The sequence below is a fragment of the Salvelinus fontinalis genome, chromosome 7 (assembly GCF_029448725.1).
Source record: "Salvelinus fontinalis isolate EN_2023a chromosome 7, ASM2944872v1, whole genome shotgun sequence".
In the NCBI taxonomy this organism is placed as follows: Eukaryota; Metazoa; Chordata; class Actinopteri; order Salmoniformes; family Salmonidae; genus Salvelinus; species Salvelinus fontinalis.
In genome coordinates, this window is record NC_074671.1 from 56,369,180 (window position 1) to 56,391,110 (window position 21,931).

A 21,931-nucleotide genomic window follows, 5' to 3' on the forward strand; every position below is an offset into this window, starting at 1 on the left:
CTCCCGCTGAGACAGAGACAAACAGGACTCGCTTCCAGGCACACACACACACACACACACACACACACACACACACACACACACACACACACACACACACACACACACACACACACACACACACACACACACACACACACACACACACACACACACACACACACACACAAACTCCTATCTACAGACCTGATATATAGCTGCTGGAAGAGACTCTTTTACCTTCACTCCCCCTTCTAGTCCTTGGCATATGAGATAAAATCTGTGAATCTGTGTGTGTGTGTGTGTGTGTGTGTGTGTGTGTGTGTGTGTGTGTGTGTGTGTGTGTGTGTGTGTGTGTGTGTGTGTGTGTGTGTGTGTGTGTGTGTGTGTGTGTGTGTGTGCGTGTGTGTGCGTGCGTGCGTACGCGCGTGGGTGTGTGGGTGGGTGTGTGGGTGTGTGTGATGGTGTTTACTACTACTGCCTCTCCCCAGAGAGAGGAAGGCTTAGGGCCATGAGAAACTCTCTGTATCAGAGGGATGATTTTCTTCATATTTATTCATAAGTTAGAATACATAGAGCAGACTTGAGGCAGTTCTACAGAATAACAACATGAGGCAGGACAGAAGTCCACGATCCAAGGTGTACCTCTGGGTCACATTGGGTGGCTCACATCACCTTGTGTTGTTCCAGGTGCTTCTAGAGGAAATAGACAGAGAAACGATGGCAGTGTTTTGCCTGATAAGTGTACTTATAGTTTCCCATAGAGACTGTGTGTGCGTGTGGCATGCATGAATGAGTGTATGTGTGTGTGTATGTGTGGGTGTGTGTGTGTGTGTGTGTGTGGGTGTATGTGTGGGTGTATGTGTGCTACTCGTTCTGGTCAGAAGACTTGTATCCCTGTAGATCATGAGGATGGAGATGGTTATTATGGGATGGCAGAGAGAGAAGGACATGTCCTGTTTGAATTCTTCCTACCTTCTTTAAAGGGGCAATCTGCAGTTGAAACTAAAACGAAGCGCTCTCCCCTGTTTCAGTAAAAAGCTGAGGGAAGGGTCTGGAGAAATCTAACCACTCTTAAATTCATAGACAGGACTGACCATCCATGATATCAACATTTTTGAGGCTATATAGTGTTTGTTTACATTTACTATATTTACAAACATTGGAGTAAAACAAGCTAGTATTTTACAGCCAGCAGCATACCACCCTACAACATATCACCTTACAGCATACCACCCAGCATCTCAGTGCTGGCTGGCTTCTGAAGATAACCAGGGTTGGTCCCTGGATGGGAGAACAGATGTTGCTGGAAGTGGTGTTGGAGGGCCAGTAGGAGGCACTCTTTCCTCTGGTCTAAAAATAATATCCCAATGCCCCAGGGCAGTGATTGGGGACACTGCCCTGTGTAGGGTGCTCTCTTTCGGAAGGGAAGTTAAACGGGTGTCCTGACTCTCTGTGGTCACTATAGATCCCATGGCACTTATCGTAAGAGTAGGGGTGTTAACCCCGGTGTCCTGGCTAAATTCCCAATCAGGCCTTCATACCATCATGGCCATCTAATCATCCACAGTTTACAATTGGCTCATTCATCCCCCTCCTCTCCCCTGTAACTATTCCCCAGGCCGTTGCTGCAAATGTGAATGTGTTCTCAGTCAACTTACCTGGTAAAATAAGGGTTAAATAAATAGTGTTTTGATGGGGTACTACAGTTGAACTAAGCTCATGGGGCATTAGTGGGGCAATCAATAGATACATATCATTCATTTATGTCCAAAATGTATGTAGCAACTGCAGATTGCCCCTTTAAGGTCATCACTTAAAACTCGAGCAACTGACTCAAGTTTTACTCAGAGCCAGTGTTGTGATGATGTCAGGTGGCGGAGAAAGTGGAACTATTGGTTGACTCTGCCATCTAGTGGCCACTGTTGGAACCACAGTCAAACTCATACTTTACGGCAAAATGGGGACTGTGAAGAGACACATAGACCATTTAATGCATTTTGTATTGTATTTTGCATTTTATTATGTATATGATGCATGGTTGGGTTACGACTGTTAAATGTGGTTGTCTCGCTTGGCTATCTTAAGATGAATGGACTAGCTGTGGGTCTCTCTGGATGGGAGCGTCTGCTGAATGGCTAAATTGTAATGTATGTATGTATATTTATGTATATTATGTATTTTATTTGTCAGCAGCAGCTAACTACAGAACCTAATAATAAATACTCTCTTCCCTCTCTCTCCCTCTCTCTCTCTTTCTCTAACTCTCTCTTGCGCAATATATCTCTCTCTCCCTCTTTCTCTTTCTCTCTCTCTCTTTCTCTCACTCTCCATCTCTCTCACCCTCTCTCACCCTATCTCACCCTCTCTCTCTCCCTCTCTCTAACCCTCTCTTGTGCTATATCTCTCTCTCCCTCTCTCTCCCTCTCTCTAACCCTCTCTTGTGCTATATCTCTCTCTCTCCCTCTTTCTCTCTCGCTCTCTCACTCTCCCTCTCTCTCCCCCTCTCCCACACCCTTTCTTGCCCTCTATCTCTCCCTCTTTCTGACTCTCTCTCGCTCCCAGAATTTATCGATGGGGATAGATCATTTCTCAGGCCTGTTTGTGATGTTGTGTGTGGGGGTGGTTGGAGCCATCTTTACCTTGGTAGCTGAACACACCTTCTATCACCTAGCCCTGCCCCGGCTACGACGGTCACACACACTCACCTACTGGTTGCATACCAGCCAGGTACACACACACACACGCACACGCACACGCACACACACACACGCGCACACACACACACACACACACACACACACACACACACACACACACACACACACACACACACACACACACACACACACACACACACACACACACACACACACTCAAGAACTAGATCTATAGCAAGCCACCAAGCTGTTAATATTATCTAAGATAGTTAGAATTTCACACTTTTAAAAAGTTCTTATCAAGGTGATCTTACCACTGCGATCTTAACAAGGTGATCTTACCACTTATAGGTTATCAATACTGTCTATATTACAGTATATGTTATCGATACTGTCTACATTAGAGTATTGGCTATCAATACTATCTATTAAAGTATAGGTTATCAATACTATCTATACTACAGTATAGGTCATCAATGCTATCTATTTTGCAGCATAGGTTATCAATACTGTCTATTTTACAGTGATCTTTACAGTGATCTGTGATCTTAACAAGGTGATCTTACCACTGTGATCTTATCAAGGTGATCTTATCAAGGTGATCTTACCACTGTGATCTTATCAAGGTGATCTTATCAAGGTGATCTTATCAAGGTGATCTTACCACTGTGATCTTAACAATGTGATCTTATCAAGGTGATCTTACCACTGTGATCTTAACAAGGTGATCTTATCAAGGTGATCTTAACAAGATGATCTTATCAAGGTGATCTTACCACTGTGATCTTAACAAGGTGATCTTTATTGAGTGAATGTTCTCTCATCTGTGTTGTATCATCTATCTGTTGACAGAAGATCCATCGAGCCCTGAACACCCCTTACGAGGACGTAGGGAAAGAGTTGATTGGCCTGGACGACAAGTAGAGAAACACTGATCAATACTGTCTATATTAGAGTATAGGTTATCAATACTGTCTATATTAGAGTATAGGTTATAAATACTGTCTATGTTAGAGTATAGGTTATCAATACTGTCTGCGCTAGAGTATATTTTATCAATACTGTCCATATTATAGTACAGGTTATCAATACTGTCTGTATTATAGTATAGGTTATCAATACTGTCTACATTAGAGTATAGGGTATCAATACTGTCTATATCACGGTGTAGGCTATCAATACTATCTATATCAATGTATAGTGTATCAATACTATCTATACTACAGTATAGGTTATCAATAATATCCATATTACAGTATAGGTTATCAAAACTATACTACAGTATAGGTAATCAATAATATCTATATTACACTATAGGTTATCCATACTGTCTATATTACAGTGTAGTTTATCTATACTCTCTATATTACAGTATCGGTTATCAAAAATATTTATATTACAGTATAGGTTATCGATAATATATATATATATATATTACGGTATGGATTATCAATACTATCTATATTGGAGTATAGGTTATTAATACTGTCTATATCATAGTATAGGTTATCATTACTGTCAATATTACAATATAGGTTATCAGTGCTGCCTATATTACATTATAGGTTATCAATACTGTCAAAATTACAGTGTAGATTATAGATACTATCTATATTACCGTATAAGTAATCAACACTGTCAATAGTACAGTATATGTTATCAATAATATCTATTCTACAGTACAGGTAATCAATCATTTATAAATTACACTATAGGTTATCAACACTTCATATTAAATTATAGGTTATCATTACTCTATATTACATTATAGGTTATCAATACTATCTATATTACAGTGTAGGTTATAACTACTCTCTATTTTACAGTGTAGGTTATCAATACTGTCTATATTAGTGTATATGTTATCAATACTATCTACATTAGAGTATAGGTTATCAATACTGTCTATATTATAGTATAGGTTATCGATACTGCCAATATTACATTATAGGTTATCAATACTATCTATATTACAGTATAGGTTATCGATACTGTCTACATTAGAGTATAGGTTAGCAATGCTATCTATATAACAGTGTAGGTTATCGAAAATATATATATTACATTATAGGTTATCGATAATATATATATTACAGTGTAGATTATCAATACTATCTATATTAGAGTAGAGGTTATCAAGACTGTCTATATTACAGTATAGGTTATGAAAACTGTCAAAATTACAGTATAGGTTATCAATACTGTCTATATTACAGTATAGGTTATCAATACTGCCTATATTACAATATAGGTTATCAATACTGTCCGCGGTAGAGTTTGGGTTATCAATACCGTCTATATTATAGTGTAGGTTATTAATACTGTCCACATTAGAGTATAGGTTATCAATACTGTCTATTTCACAGTATAGGCTATCAATACTATCTATACTACAGTATAGTTTATCAATAATATCTATATTAAAAAATACGTTATCAATACTGTCTATATTACAGTATAGGCTATCAAAACTATCTATATCGCAGTATAGGTAATCAATACTATCTATTCTACAGTATAGGTTATCAATGCTATCTATTTTGCAGCATAGGTTATCAAAACTATCTATACTACAGTATAGCTTATCAATAATATCTAAATTACACTATAGGTTATCAATACTGTCTATTTTACAGTATAGTTTATCAATTATCTCTATATTACAGTATAGGTTATCAAACATATTTATATTACGTTATAGGTTATCAATAATATATATATATATATATATATATATATATACATATATATATATATATATATATACATATATATATATATATATATTACGGTATAGATTATCATACTGTCTATATTAGAGTATAGTTTATTAATACTGTCTATATTATAGTATATGTTATCAATACTGTCAATATTACATTATATGTTATCAATACTATTTATATTACGGTATAGGTTATCCATACTCTCTACATTAGAGTATATGTTATCAATACTATCTATAGTACGCTATGGGTTATCAATACTATCTATACTACAGTATAGGTAATCAATAATTTATAAATTACACTATAGGTTATCAACACTTCATATTAAAGTATAGGTTATCATTACTCTATATTACATTATAGGTTATCAATACTATTTATATTACAGTGTAGGTTATGACTACTCTCTACATTAGAGTATAGGTTATTAATACTGTCTATATTATAGTGTAGGTTATCAATACTGGCAATATTACATTATAGGTTATCAATACTGTCTATATTACAGTATATGTTATCGATACTGTCTACATTAGAGTATTGGCTATCAATACTATCTATTAAAGTATAGGTTATCAATACTATCTATACTACAGTATAGGTCATCAATGCTATCTATTTTGCAGCATAGGTTATCAATACTGTCTATTTTACAGTGTAGATTATCAATACTATCTATATTACAGTATAGGTTATCAATACTGTCTATATTACAGTATAGGTTATAAATAATGTCAATATTATAGTATAGGTTATCAATACTATCTATATTGCAGTATAGGTTATAAATAATGTCAATATTATAGTATTGGTTATCAATACTATGTATACTACAGTGTAGGTTATCAATAATATCTATTTTACAGTATAGGTTATCAATTCTCTCTATATTACAGTATAGGTTATCAATAATGTCTATATTACAGTATATGTTATTAATGCTATCTACATGTTATCAATAATATCTATATTAAAGTATAGGTTATCAATGCTATCTATATTACAGTATACGTTATCAATACTCTCTATATTAGAGTATACTTTATCAATACTATTTATATTACAGTATAGGTTATCAATATGGTCAATATTACCTCTTTCTCTCTCTCACTCTCTCCCCTCTCTCTCTCTCTCTCTCTCTCTCTCCCCTCTCTCTCTCTCCCCCAGTCCCGCCCCTTGTGTCTCTGACAGCTGCAGCCTCCACAGACACCAGCAGCCTCGCCCTCCCCTGTCTTCCCCCCTGCCTGCCCCCCCTCCTCCTCAGCCCTCCTCTCCTGCCCGGGACATCAAGGAGAACAAGAGGGTCCACTTTGATCTGGAGAGTCTACACAGCTACCGTCTACACACACACACCGCCTCGTTCTGGGGACGTCCTGGCATGGTGGGGCGACATGGCCTGGGAGGTACACACTCACTCTAACACACACATTTGTTTTACCGTCCTTGTGGGGACCAAAACTTTTATTCCCATTCAAAATCCTATTTTCCCTAACCCCTAATCCTTAACCTAACCTTAACACCTAACCCTAAAACTAAACCTAACCCTAGTTCTAACCCTAAACCTAACCACTAAGCCTAAAATACAAATTTTCCCTGTGGGGATCGGCGAAATGTCCCCAGAATTTTCCTTGGTTTACTATCCTTTACTAGAACTTCTGGGACCCATAAGGATAGTAAAACCAAACCACACACACTTTACATGCTTTATTTGAATCCACAAATCACATTCCCTTCAATGAGGTTCAGACAAAAGGTCACACAAAGTTTCTGTCTTCCCCTGTCTGTTCCAGGGTGTCTGGGTGGTTTAGCTCCTCCTCAGGTTAGCCTGCATGCTAACGGTGGCCCAGCATCGGCCCTAGCCTCCCCCGGCCTGGCCCTGCCTCCCGTGGGGAACCCAGGCAGCCAGGTCTTCCTGTGGGAGGGAGAGCTCCAGGAGGTCCAGGGGAGGATCGAGACGTTCACAGCCCAGCTGAGAGACGCCGTGGCCAGGAAGGCTGAGATACAGACCTGCCTGGAGAACCATAAAATGAACCAGAGCACAGCTACTGCTGTCAAACTGGAGAAAGACAAGGGTGGCCAGTCACAAAGCCTGGAGAGAGTGAGAACCAACGCAGAGAAAGATAGAACCAAGGAAGAGAAAGAGGAGATCAACCAGGAGAAAGGGATGAGTGGCAGATCAAACCTCTGTAGCAGCCTGGACAGAAACAGAGACAGAGATAGGACAAACAGGGACAGTTCCACTGTGAGACAAACAGCCAGACAGGACACAGACAGGGACAGACTGTTACACCAATCAGAAACTGAGAAAGACAGAGACGACCAATCAAAAAGCCTGGACGGAAATGGGAGCAGCCAATCACATGCCTCCAACATTCTGCAGACAGGGAGGAACAGCCAATCAGAAGCTCTGAACATCCTACAGAGGAGGAGAGAGATCCAATCAAAAACCTCTGCCAGCCTGGACAGAGGGACAACCAACCAATCAGGTGCTGTCAATACACTGCAGGGAGAAAGAACTGTCCAATCACGTAACTCCACCAGTCTGGAGAGAGGAAGAGTCAGGCAATCAGGTGCAGTGAAAGACCAGGAAAGGGGGAGAACTGTCCAAACACGGACAGGGGCTAGTCTGGACAGACTGAGAGCTAGCCAATCCAGTGCCGGCACTGGGAATCTGGTTAGAGAACGTCCCGCCCCCGTGGACACCCAGAAGAGTTTGTGTTAGTCGTTTGATTGGTTATTTATTAGAACACAAAAGACCAATCAGAGGGCTGGAAAAGAATTGAACAGGTCCAAATGATTTACAAGGCAGCGGATGAAGTAAAAAATATCAGAGAGTTTTAATAAACAATGACAGAGATGTAGGCCTGGTCCATTTGCCTCTGATGTCAACGGCTGCTGTCTGTTAAACAAATGTCTGATCAGAACTTTACCCATCTACTGTTTGTCTCCACTAGGTGTGTTTCCTTTTTGTTTCTACTACTAATACCTCTCTCTCTTCATCTCTTACCCCTGGGTTGTATTCACTAGGAACCAAACAGAAGCAAACAGAACCAAACGGGAAGGGACCTACCTGAATTTGTCCAATAGAATCTCTTGTTTTCATTGCGGAAAGTTTTTTTGTTTGGAGTGAACGGTTTCCGTTGCAATGGTTTGTGACTAATGTATACACCCCAGGTCTGTAGTCAGCTCTGACTGGTTCCTTCAAGGTACACATGGGGCTCCTAAATGTTCAGTCAAGTGCTATCTCTACCCAACCCGGGTAAGAATCGGCTATCCCAGAGGGCAAACTACACGTGTCCACTGTCATCCTGACTGATCCTCTATAAGGACCTTGAGTTGGTTTGATACTATGCAGTTGAAATTAATTTACTTTGATGGAATTTGTATGTTGGATGTCATGGTGGTGTCAAATGTAACTATACAGTAACAATAGTCGAACCTGGAAGTGAATGAAAAAGGTGGGCGTGGAAAGAGAAAAGGCGGTTGTATTTGAGCCTATAGCAGGTGTTTTAGAAGAGATGCAGGTTGCTAGGTTACCTGTAGAGGACTGAGGAGTGTTGTAGATATGTTGTTCTGGTGTTGATGGGTCGTGCTCGGTGTCCCATAATGCTGCCTATAACAACAGCTATATGTCTCATTCTCACACACAACAGAATTGTATAAGCATATTATTGGGACTCATATCATGTTGTTGTATATCATTTCCATATTTTGAAATTAAACATTTAAATACTGGTTTTAATGAAACTAATTACCACAGATTGTAATGACAGTCTATACCACAAGGTGGTGCCTGGATCTGTCTCTCTCTCACACACACACACACACACACACACACACACACACACACACACACACACACACACACACACACACACACACACACACACACACACACACACACACACACAACCCATTCAACTAAGCAACTGAAACATTATTTGATGGATGAGTAGGAATAGATTATTTCACTATCGCAGTAGTAACAATTTTCATTCCATGCCTTTCCCACAATTCTGTGATATTTAGCAACACAGAGACCCCCCCCCCCCCAACACATACACACACTCACACATAAAGGTGTGCACACACACAGACACAATCACCCAGTTATAGTAATTCGCTGTGAAATTAAGAGAAACCTCTCATCGTTAATCCACCCAAAATCACACGCTCTGATTACATCATCCTAACGAGCAATTAGAACACTGCTGCGCCTCACTCGAACGAATCAAAGCTCAGATTTAACTCATCTGTACAAGTGTGTTTGTGAGAGTGTGTGTGTGTCACAGGGAACAAAATGAGGTCAGACAACAGTTGTATCTAAATGTATGGATGTTATACATCTGACATATTGACATATTTACTTAGGCATACGGAACAGAGGTAGGGGAATATATACACACACACTTACACACACACACATGGTCCCCATTCCCAGTGACCCTGGTCTGTTTGGTGAAGCCTGCAGGATATTTAAGTCTTAGTCACTCATGTTAGGATACACATATTAACCCACACATCCTCAAATATATCTTTCTGCATCACTCTGTTGTTCTCTCTTCATCTCTCTATCATCTCCGTCTCTCCATATCTCTGTGAGAAGTGAGACAGTAAAAGATATGGACAGACAGTAGAGAGAGATATGGACAGTAGAGAGAGAGAGAGATATGGACAGACAGTAGAGAGAGAAAGATATGGACAGACAGTAAGAGATATGGACAGACAGTAGAGAGAGATATGGACAGACAGTAGAGAGAGAAAGAAATTAGGACAGACAATAGAGAGTAAGAGATATGGACAGACAGTAGAGAAAGATATGGAGAGACAGAGACAGTAAGAGATATGGACAGACAGTAGAGAAAGATTTGGAGAGACAGAGAGAAGGGTTTGAGACAGAGAGAAGGGTTTGAGACAGACAGAGAGAAGGGTTTGAGACAGACAGAGAGAAGGGTTTGAGACAGACAGAGAGAAGGGTTTGAGACAGACAGAGAGAAGGGCTTGAGACAAACAGAGAGAAGGGTTTGAGACAGACAGAGAGAAGGGTTTGAGACAGACAGAGAGAGGGTTTGAGACAGACAGAGAGAAGGGTTTGAGACAGACAGAGAGAAGGGTTTGAGACAGACAGAGAGAAGGGTTTGAGACAGACAGAGAGAAGGGTTTGAGACCGAGAGAAGGGTTTGAGACAGAGAGAAGGGTTTGAGACAGAGAGAAGGGTTTGAGACAGAGAGAAGGGTTTGAGACAGAGAGAAGGGTTTGAGACAGAGAGAAGGGTTTGAGACAGAGAGAAGGGTTTGAGACAGAGAGAAGGGTTTGAGACAGAGAGAAGGGTTTGAGACAGAGAGAAGGGTTTGAGACAGAGAGAAGGGTTTGAGACAGAGAGAAGGGTTTGAGACAGAGAGAAGGGTTTGAGACAGAGAGAAGGGTTTGAGACAGAGAGAAGCGTTTGAGACAGAGAGAAGCGTTTGAGACAGAGAGAAGGGTTTGAGACAGACAGAGCGGAGGCCTTTGTGTTGTTCTGTTGAATCACTCCTCAAATGAAGGCCACTTCAGTCCTCCGGACAGCTCCACACACACACACACACACACACACACACACACACACACACACACACACACACACACACACACACACACACACACACACACACACACACACACACACACACACACACACACACACACACACACACACACACACACACACACACACACACACACACACACACACACACAGAGCATTGAGATGTGTGTGTGTAGAGGCCAGATGGTGAGGGCCCCAGGGATAGTCAACCAGAACTGACTCAGCCCTCAGTGGGGGGGGACTAACTCTCTCTCCTCCTTCCCTCACTCTTTCTCTCCCTCTCTTTACCCCTTCCTTGTCTTTCTCGTCTCCCTGTCTCTCTCTCTCTCTCTCTCAGGAGTATAGATTTTATAAAGGGGTTAGCAGGGACTAACCAATAGTAGAATTCATTAAAGATATCTGATAACAGCCCACATCCTTGTGTGTGTGTGAATCAATAAAGGGTCCTTTTCACTACTCCAGGGATAACAGCTGTACTCTTGACAACTAAAGACTCCTCTAAACATAATGTCTATGCTTCAGCTCAGTGGGCTAACACGGTCTTGAGACACATAAATCACCAATGCCGGTCAGTCACACAAACTTCAATCAATTTACAAGTAGATGTTTTCTTAGTCAAGGACTTTATAACCATTACCTGGAAACACAAGTTTTAAAAAAACAGTAGCCCATGAAAAAGGACAGTAATATAATATTAGTATTTACATTGGTAATAAAAACAAGAGGGTAAATAAAGGACATCTCTGGAAAATGCAGCATTTCTGTTTCTTAGAAGTCATAATGCACGTTCATAGAAACACAATGAAGGAGAATACACTCATTCACACACATAAACACACATGCAAGACAGACACACTCTCACACACATACATACACATGCAGACTAACACCAGTACTCAACAGTTCTATTATCAAAAGAGGATATCCACTACAGAACAAGTCATTCTGCTACTAGGCAACCGATGCACACAGACCACACCCACAAGTCTATACAGTCTTTAGTCACCATGTATCTTATTGTATTTTCTGTGGGGATTTGATTAGCAACAAATGAGCGTAAAAATAATTGATATTATTGCATGTAATTTTATACGATTGGAGGTGGTTGGTTGAGTCTGTGTGTGTGTGTGTGTGTGTGTGTGTGTGTGTGTGTGTGTGTGTGTGTGTGTGTGTGTGTGTGTGTGTGTGTGTGTGTGTGTGTGTGTGTGTGTAGCCACGGGTAGTAGGGGTGCTACAGCCCCTGAAAAAATCTTCATTAAAAATCAAATCTAAAATCCTTCATTTTCAATTTTCCTAAAAGTAGTGCACTGTGTTAGCGGTCTAGAGCGCAGACCCCCACCACCAAACTACTTCCCGCGGCTATGTGTGTGTGTGTGTGTGTCTGTGTGTCTGTGTGTGTGTGTGTGGATCTGTTCACATTGTTAAGCCAATTGTCCCCTCCAGTCTTTGTCTCCCCCTCTTTGTTTACTGTAGTAATCCTCTCCAAGATGTTCACTTTCCTTCCTCCTTTTCCCCTCCTCTTCTTCGTCTCTACAGTAAGTCAGTGGAATGGAAACCTGAGAGAGATGCTATATACAGTATAGAATAGTACAGCTGGTGAGTATAGTCAGTATAGTTGTATTCTAGTCAGATAGTAGTCGGTGGTAAACCAACTACTAGAGCTGCTATTGTTTCTGTTGTCTTTAGTGATCCAGTCTCCATGCTCCTGAAGACCTTCGGTCAGACACGCTCCACCTCCACTGTTAGACTTAGCAGTGTTCTATGTCGCGTTGTAACCTCCACTACTGTTAGACCTTGACTTAACAGTCCTCCCAAGTCTTACTCTGCAGTGTCTTGTAGGTTTTTCTGTTATGTCACATCTTAACTCCTTTAAGTCATCTCATGTCCTTCTCCTGCTCTGCAGTGTCTTGTAGTTCTGCTGTTATGTCACATCTTAACTCCTTTAAGTCATCTCATGTCCTTCTCCTGCTCTGCAGTGTCTTGTAGTTCTGCTGTTATGTCACATCTTAACTCCTTTAAGTCATCGCATGTCCTTCTCCTGCTCTGCAGTGTCTTGTAGTTCTGCTGTTATGTCACATCTTAACTCCTTTAAGTCATCTCATGTCCTTCTCCTGCTCTGCAGTGTCTTGTAGTTCTGCTGTTATGTCACATCTTAACTCCTTTAAGTCATCGCATGTCCTTCTCCTGCTCTGCAGTGTCTTGTAGTTCTGCTGTTATGTCACATCTTAACTCCTTTAAGTCATCTCATGTCCTCCTGCTCTGCAGTGTCTTGTAGAACAGCTATTTGTCTGTTTCCATCTGGACCCTTTCTCAGTGGTGAAGTAGTATTCTTGGTTATTGTGACTTCTCTACGCCAAGTTATAACCTCCATTATATTACATTTTAACTCCTAAGTCGTCTCATAACCTCCTCTCACTCATTTAAGTCATGTAGTAGTTCTCCTGACTGTTAGGTCTCCCCAAACGGTGTCACATTTAATAACTTCCCCTGACTGTTAGGGCTCCCCAAACGGTGTAACATTTAATAACTTCCCCTGACTGTTAGGGCTCCCCAAACGGTGTCACATTTAATAACTTCCCCTGACTGTTAGGTCTCCCCAAACGGTGTCACATTTAATAACTTCCCCTGACTGTTAGGTCTCCCCAAAATGTGTCACATTTAATTACATCCCCTGACTGTTAGGGCTCCCCAAACGGTGTCACATTTAATTACATCCCCTGACTGTATGGTTATGTAGTGGTACTACCGTCTATATTAACTGCTCTATGTCGTCTTATAACCTCGCGCTCTATAAGTTCCCCTATGTTCTCTTCTAACCTCATAGTCTGATTTTATTAGAGTTACTGTCTATTATAACACCTTTATGTCGTGTTATAATCTCCTCTCTGTCTGCATGGTCTTGTAATAGACTTCTTGATCAGCGCGGCTGTGGGCTGAGACAGTGGGTCGACGGGGGAGAGTCATAGAGCGGGGGAGGGGGGGGGAGTAACTGTCCAACAGCAGATCTGGATGAGGAGGTGGAGGGAGGGGGGAGTAGAAGGGGGGAGGAGGGGGAGGGAGGGGTGAGTAGAAGGGTGGAGAAGGGGGAGGAAGGGGGGAGGGGATGGGCTGAGGAGCGGGAGGCAGAGGGGAGAAAGAGAAGGGAGGGAGTGGAGAGGAGATGGGCTGAGGAGGGGGAGGCAGGGGGGAGGAAGAGAAGGGAGGGAGTGGAGAGGAGATGGGGTGAGGAGGGGGAGGCAGGGTGGAGGGATCCGTCTGGCTGGGAGAGGAGGAGCAGATAGAGTCTGATTTCATAGGAAGTGTTCGGTATTCCCGATATTCCGGTGCGGAGACTTTCTCCTGGCGCTGCAGCGCCCCCCTCTGGCCCTGCTCACCGACGCTCCCCAGGCTCCCGCTGGTGGTGTTCCTCCGCTCCCAGGGGGACCCGTTACCGGCAGCTGTTACTCTGGCACCCGGAGTCCCGTTACTCCTGGTACTGGCACTGCTAGACACCCTGACCACAGGGTGATGAGGGGCGTGAGCGTCTATGGTGACAATACTCCCGGTAACACTCCCGGTGTGGCTGTCATGGTCAGAGGGGACCCGGTAGTACGGAGACTCAGAGCTTCCTGTTGAAGATCCTCCTCCACAGGAAGAGGCGGAGTCAGAGCCCTTGGCAGAGGAGCTGATTGGCCCATGCTGCTTGGACATGGCAATGACCTATAGGATGAACAGAGGAGACAGTTAGCTAGTTAGAATGTAAATCAACAGTTCATTTAGCTAGTTACTTCAGCTAGTTAGAATGTAAATCAACAGTTAATTTAACTAGTTACTTCAGCTAGTTAGAATGTAAATCAACAGTTCATTTAACTAGTTACTTCAGCTAGTTAGAATGTAAATCAACAGTTCATTTAACTAGTTACTTCAGCTAGTTAGAATGTAAATCAACAGTTCATTTTAACTAACTCAGATTTGATATTTATCTCACCTGCGCCACTCGCGGCTGATTGTGCGGCTGGGTGGGCACACGCGGAGTCGTCACAGGGATAGGCCCCTCCCTGGCTCGTTCCCCTCCCTGGTTAAGTGACATCAACCTGGCACGCGTCACCGCGCTCTTAGGGGAGACGGGGGGAGGAAGAGAGGAGACAGAAGGAGGCAAAGGGGAGACCGTAGGAGGTAGAGGGGAGACAGTCGGGGGGTGTCTAATCCCCTCCTTAGGGACATGCACCAGTGGGGCTGGCGCTGGGGTAGCCGTGGCAACGGCTCTAATGGCCGACTGTACCGTCGGATAGAGGGAGGGAGGATTCATCACCCCTGTCTCCCCTGCCTCACCCCCTCCTGCTCCTCCCTCTCCTCCGCCAGATGTGTCCGTCTCTCCCTCCTCCTCGCTCCGTCTCTCCGTAGAGCGCTGCTGTCTCCACTCCTGCACCAGCGGCGGTCGCAGCCTGACAGATCACACGTGATATGTTTGACTTGACGATTAATACCAGGGTTGTATGACACACACCTACAACACACACTAGTCACAAACGTACCTTGGTTGTGACCTGCGGGGGTCGAAGGACAGGTGGAAGGTCATGTGACGCTGGTTGGAGGGGTCGTCTCCGGGGGGCGTGATGCTGCTGCTGCCGTTGGCGACGCGGGGTAAGGTATTGCTGAATGTTACCATGGTTTCCTTTCCCATGGGGCCGCGGGGTGCCAGGAGCTCCACGTCAGCACTGGCCCTCTTCAGAGATGCTACGCTGGCCTTCTCCCTACGAACCTACAGAAGAACATAGCGTGGCTAACTACTAATACTAACCACTAATACACAACCTCTCTCCCTTCATCTCTTACCTTGCAGCGTCCAGTCCCCAGTTCCTCCCTGCTGTCTGATGGTCTGGGGGTCTTACTGCGGTACAGAGAGCTGTGCTGAGAAACATGACCTCTCTGGGCTCTTCCCCTCACCACCACCTCCCTCTGCTGCTGGGGGGGGGAGGCAGCCCTCCGGACAGGCTGGGGGAGGCAGTCCTCCTCGGATGACCTGAAGTTACCTACTGCATACAGAGACTAGAGGGAGGGTAGGGAGGGGAAGGAGATGTGGAGATAGCGATAGAAAGAGGGAAAGAAGCGTGAAATCTGTTGAGACAGGTCTTCTAAGAAATAACTGTGAAATTCTCCCCCTGAGAACTCTTAAAAGATGATTCATTCCCATCTCTCTCTCTGTCTCTTTCTCAGACACACACAAAGTCACCCCCCCAGACACACACAAAGTCGCGCACACACACAAACCCAAAGTCACCCCCCCCCCCCCCCCCCCACACACACACACACACACACACACACACACACTCACCAGGTAGACTCCTATGCCAGCTCCCATGGCGTAGCCAACATAGACGTCTCTGGGATGGCAGCGGTGTTGTGTGATCTGAGTCAGTCCGGCTATGCCTGCAGCCAGACAGTATCCAAACACCAGCACCGGCTTCACCAGCTTAGTACTGCTGCTGATCACACTGTTCAAATACATCTACACACACACACACACACACACACACACACACACACACACACAAAGTTAGAGCTATTGCAGATGGCATTGTTTCCAATTTTACCTTCAAATGCATCTTCATAAAGTCAGACAGACAGGCAGGCAGACAGACAAGTTAGTAGCTGTCAGTGCTTACAGAGATGTAGACAGCAGCAAAGCCAGAAAGCGTTGCATGCTGGGACGGAAATGTTTTCCTGAAGAGAAGGAGAGAGAGAGTAAGAATCAGGGAGCGAGAGGGAGATGTGATGCAGAGAGAGAGAAAGAGAGGTGGAGGTTTTATTGAAGATGGAGAACACAAAGTGTGTGTGTGTGTGTGTGTGTGTGTGTGTGTGTGTGTGTGTGTGTGTGTGTGTGTGTGTGTGTGTGTGTGTGTGTGTGTGTGTGTGTGTGTGTGTGTTACCTGGCTGACAGGATGGCATAAATATCTTTCCCAGAGCAGATGTCCTGTGTGATGTAATTGTTCTGGTCACATGATATCCCAGGCAGCGTGTAATTGGGCTGACAGACAGTCAGGAAGAAAGGGGTGGGATAACCAGTAGCCAACTGGATGATGTCTGTCATTAGGGCTGTTGCCAGGAGACCAAACACATGAACACCTGGGGGAGAAGGAGGAGGAGAGAGAGGAGGGAGAAGGGGTGGAGGAGAGGGGGAGACAGGGAGAAGGGATGGAGGAGAGGGGGAGACAGGGAGAAGGGATGGAGGCGGAGAGAGGGGGAGACAGGGAGAAGGGATGGAGGAGAGGGGGAGACAGGGAGAAGGGATGGAGGAGAGGGGGAGACAGGGAGAAGGGATGGAGGAGGAGAGAGGGGGAGACAGGGAGAAGGGATGGAGGAGAGGGGGAGACAGGGAGAAGGGGTGAGGAGAGGGGGAGACAGGGAGAAGGGATGGAGGCGGAGAGAGGGGGAGAGGGAGAAGGGATGGAGCCGGAGAGAGGGGGAGACAGGGAGAAGGGATGGAGGAGAGGGGGAGACAGGGAGAAGGGATGGAGGAGAGAGGGAGACAGGGATAAGGGATGGAGGAGGAGAGAGGGGGAGACAGGGAGAAGGGGTGGAGGAGGAGAGAGGGGGAGACAGGGAGAAGGGATGGAGGAGAGAGGGAGACAGGGATAAGGGATGGAGGAGAGGGGGAGACAGGGAGAAGGGATGGAGGAGGAGAGAGGGGGAGACAGGGAGAAGGGGTGGAGGGGGAGGGAGGAGCAGGCTCCAGGTATGAGTTATCTGAAACATCTGAAGACGTCTCGTCTGTCTACATCTCTCTCCCCTGTTCTCAACTTCTTGCTTTAACCGGAACAGGCCTGAAGTAGATTCTCTCCCGAGGCTATCATTACTCTCTGAAGTAGATTCTCTCCCGAGGCTATCATTACTCTCTGAAGTAGATTCTCTCCCTAGGCTATCATTACTCTCTGAAGTAGATTCTCTCCCTAGACTATCATTACTCTCTGAAGTAGATTCTCTCCCTAGACTATCATTACTCTCTGAAGTAGATTCTCTCCCTAGACTATCATTACTCTCTGAAGTAGATTCTCTCCCTAGACTATCATTACTCTCTGAAGTAGATTCTCTCCCTAGACTATCATTACTCTCTGAAGTAGATTCTCTCCCTAGGCTATCATTACTCTCTGAAGTAGATTCTCTCCCAAGACTATCATTACTCTCTGAAGTAGATTCTCTCCCTAGACTATCATTACTCTCTGAAGTAGATTCTCTCCCTAGGCTATCATTACTCTCTGAAGTAGATTCTCTCCCTAGGCTATCATTACTCTCTGAAGTAGATTCTCTCCCTAGACTATCATTACTCTCTGAAGTAGATTCTCTCCCTAGACTATCATTACTCTCTGAAGTAGATTCTCTCCCTAGACTATCATTACTCTCTGAAGTAGATTCTCTCCCTATGCTATCATTACTCTCTGAAGTAGATTCTCTCCCTAGACTATCATTACTCTCTGAAGTAGATTATCTCCCTAGACTATCATTACTCTCTGAAGTAGATTCTCTCCCTAGACTATCATTACTCTCTGAAGTAGATTCTCTCCCTAGACTATCATTACTCTCTGAAGTAGATTCTCTCCCTAGACTATCATTACTCTCTGAAGTAGATTCTCTCCCTAGACTATCATTACTCTCTGAAGTAGATTCTCTCCCTAGACTATCATTACTCTCTGAAGTAGATTATCTCCCTAGACTATCATTACTCTCTGAAGTAGATTCTCTCCCTAGACTATCATTACTCTCTGAAGTAGATTCTCTCCCTAGACTATCATTACTCTCTGAAGTAGATTCTCTCCCTAGACTATCATTACTCTCTGAAGTAGATTCTCTCCCTAGACTATCATTACTCTCTGAAGTAGATTCTCTCCCTAGACTATCATTACTCTCTGAAGTAGATTCTCTCCCTAGACTATCATTACTCTCTGAAGTAGATTCTCTCCCTAGACTATCATTACTCTCTGAAGTAGATTCTCTCCCTAGACTATCATTACTCTCTGAAGTAGATTCTCTCCCTAGACTATCATTACTCTCTGAAGTAGATTCTCTCCCTTGACTATCATTACTCTCTGAAGTAGATTCTCTCCCTAGACTATCATTACTCTCTGAAGTAGATTCTCTCCCTAGACTATCATTACTCTCTGAAGTAGATTCTCTCCCTAGACTATCATTACTCTCTGAAGTAGATTCTCTCCCTAGACTATCATTACTCTCTGAAGTAGATTCTCTCCCTAGACTATCATTACTCTCTGAAGTAGATTCTCTCCCTAGGCTATCATTACTCTCTGAAGTAGATTCTCTCCCTAGACTATCATTACTCTCTGAAGTAGATTCTCTCCCTAGACTAGCGTTACTCTCTGAAGTAGATTCTCTCCCTAGACTATCATTACTCTCTGAAGTAGATTCTCTCCCTAGACTATCATTACTCTCTGAAGTAGATTCTCTCCCTAGACTATCATTACTCTCTGAAGTAGATTCTCTCCCTAGACTATCATTACTCTCTGAAGTAGATTCTCTCCCTAGACTATCATTACTCTCTGAAGTAGATTCTCTCCCTAGACTATCATTACTCTCTGAAGTAGATTCTCTCCCTAGACTATCATTACTCTCTGAAGTAGATTCTCTCCCTAGACTATCATTACTCTCTGAAGTAGATTCTCTCCCAAGACTATCATTACGCCCTGAAGTAGATTCTCTCCCTAGACTATCATTACTCTCTGAAGTAGATTCTCTCCCTAGACTATCATTACTCTCTGAAGTAGATTCTCTCCCTAGACTATCATTACTCTCTGAAGTAGATTCTCTCCCTAGACTATCATTACTCTCTGAAGTAGATTCTCTCCCTAGACTATCATTACTCTCTGAAGTAGATTCTCTCCCTTGACTATCATTACTCTCTGAAGTAGATTCTCTCCCTAGACTATCATTACTCTCTGAAGTAGATTCTCTCCCTAGACTATCATTACTCTCTGAAGTAGATTCTCTCCCTAGACTAGCGTTACTACATGAAGTGTGCACCTGTTCACTCCCCCTTGAGGATTCAAGCGTAAATAACAGGTACGTACCAACAAAGCGAACAGTCCTCCGTAGGAAGGAGTTGAAGTTACACCCTCCAGCGATGATGGATCCATCAGCTTTACTCTGTTTGACTCTGGACTGGTAACAATACACCAGCCCTTCACCCAGCATGATCTATTCACACACACACACAATTAGTCATGCACCCTGATAGGCTGTTCATTGATCAGAATCTATTGAGTCTAGGTTCTAACGGTGTGTGTACTGACCGAGGCAGCCGGTCCTGCGAAGGCCAGGCTCAGTAACATCAGCAGAGGGAACAGTTCATCTCCTGTCTCCAGGTAGGGCAACGACAGGTCACGGTCATAGCAATGGAACCCAGGGGTCGCCGGGGACAACAGGTCTGTCAACTCCATGAAGTAGAGAGAGACTAGGGAGGAGAGGACGATGGGGAGCTAGACAGAAAGAGAGACACAGAGAGCAAGGGAGAGAGAGAGAGAAAGGGAGAGAGGTAAGAGGGAGATATTGTCTTACTAACAGCCATAGTGAGTGGTATACATTAAATGCAGTTATATTGGACACACACGTATGCACGTACACATACCTCTATGAAGTAGAAGCATGGTAGAAGTGTCATGCTGTCTTTGGGAGGTTTCTTTTTAGTCTTGGCTTTTGGTGACGACATCATCCTGGTGTTGGTCCAATCAGAGTCTAGGAACAGACAGAAGGGGAGGGGTTAGTCATCACACTGGTGGCGTTCCAGGTGGCATACATTACCGAGGCGTTGTTGCACAGTATCAGCTTGTTAAGTCATATTCTGAGACTACTTCCACATGGGCAAACATCTGCTTGGTCTCGGACTGGTCCTTTGAAGCAGCCCGAAGCTAATAGTAAATAGCTGAATGCACATCTGTTGTGTAGGTCCCTCAACTCCAAATGAACGGAACATCAGAACACACACACAAGCCTCAATAGTGTGCTATCTCTGTTTCCCACATCTCTCTCTCTCTTTGTTCTCTAAATTCAGGACAATGGAGTGGACACAGGACAGTGCCATAGTTACAGTAACCCAGAGAGAAAAAATCAGGGAGTTGAGACACACAGCTCCCTCCTTTTGCCCGGAGTTATTCTACTGTAACTATGGCGCTGTCCACCGCATGGTCCTGAACTCAGAGAGAGAAAAAACCTGTCCTGATTTATAAACATTGATTTTCTCAGACACTAGTGTCAGACTCACCCCGCCTGGCCTCTCCTCCACACACACACACACACACACACACACACACACACACACACACACACACACACACACACACACACACACACACACACACAGTGCTGAATTACCTCTGTCCCGCGGGTTGTGTGTGTTAGCAGAGGCCCGTCTTGCCCTCCCCCCTCGCCGAGGTCTAGCGTGCTGCTCCAGTTTTCCGTTCAAACGTTAATCCATCTTCACGTGCTGCCAATTGATTTACGCCCCCAAAACACACATCCACACACATCAGGTTGGTTAGATTCTCCACGGATAGAGAGGACGAGAGAATGATAAAGGGAGAATGATAGATGGGTAAGACGAAAGGGAAAAGTCCTATATTCGATATTTCTCCGTTATTTTCCCTTCTGATCGCGCGTGTGTGAATAAACTCCGACGTTTCACGTGCCTTTTACCGGTTCACCCCAGTCCCAGTCAGCCACGCTATGTTCGAACAGCCCACACAAACTCAACAGCGCTCAGAAACGAACCGATATCTCACTTGAAGAACCGCTGCTCACATAGAGCCTCGCGCACACAAAGGCATGGGGGGCGCGAGAGGGCGGGGGGAGACGAGGGGAGGAGACCGACTGCTCCTTCACACATACACAAACGCCCCTCCTCTCACCGCTCCAAATTCCTAATGGTAGGCTACCACCACCATAAAGCTGGGCAAAACAAAGCGATGGATTTTGGTGTGTGTTTGGGTATGCGC

At 44.0% G+C, this 21,931-nt stretch overlaps 2 protein-coding genes across 2 annotated transcripts in view; one reads left to right on the forward strand and one right to left on the reverse strand.

Annotated features, from left to right (window-relative positions):
* Positions 1 to 9,103, forward strand: part of LOC129859804 (glutamate receptor ionotropic, NMDA 3B-like) — a 64,639-nt gene extending 55,536 nt beyond the window's left edge. The window contains exons 15-18 of the mRNA XM_055929929.1: positions 2,545 to 2,709; positions 3,492 to 3,559; positions 6,536 to 6,771; positions 7,159 to 9,103. Coding sequence (XP_055785904.1) covers positions 2,545 to 2,709; positions 3,492 to 3,559; positions 6,536 to 6,771; positions 7,159 to 8,090 — 1,401 coding nt within the window. The 3' untranslated portion in view covers positions 8,091 to 9,103. The remainder of the gene's footprint in view (positions 1 to 2,544; positions 2,710 to 3,491; positions 3,560 to 6,535; positions 6,772 to 7,158) is intronic.
* Positions 9,104 to 11,556: 2,453 nt separating this feature from the next.
* On the reverse strand, positions 11,557 to 21,931 carry LOC129859805 (phospholipid phosphatase-related protein type 3-like). Its single transcript, XM_055929930.1, has 11 exons — positions 21,312 to 21,931; positions 20,569 to 20,675; positions 20,234 to 20,419; positions 20,012 to 20,138; positions 16,862 to 17,057; positions 16,598 to 16,655; positions 16,267 to 16,440; positions 15,768 to 15,980; positions 15,467 to 15,693; positions 14,920 to 15,376; positions 11,557 to 14,651 (listed from the first exon to the last, which is right to left on the reverse strand). The coding sequence occupies exons 2-11, from the start codon at positions 20,650 to 20,652 to the stop codon at positions 13,824 to 13,826; spliced, it is 2,550 nt and encodes an 849-aa protein (XP_055785905.1). The 5' UTR covers positions 20,653 to 20,675; positions 21,312 to 21,931; the 3' UTR covers positions 11,557 to 13,823.

Coding starts and splice junctions, on each gene's coding strand:
- LOC129859805 (XM_055929930.1), bottom strand. CDS start 20,652: ATGATGTCGTCACCAAAAGCCAAGACTAAAAAGAAACCTCCCAAAGAC. Junction 20,420..20,568: donor CATGCTTCTACTTCATAGAG/GTATGTGTACGT, acceptor CTTTCTGTCTAG/CTCCCCATCGTCCTCTCCTC. Junction 15,377..15,466: donor CCCCGCAGGTCACAACCAAG/GTACGTTTGTGA, acceptor GTGATCTGTCAG/GCTGCGACCGCCGCTGGTGC.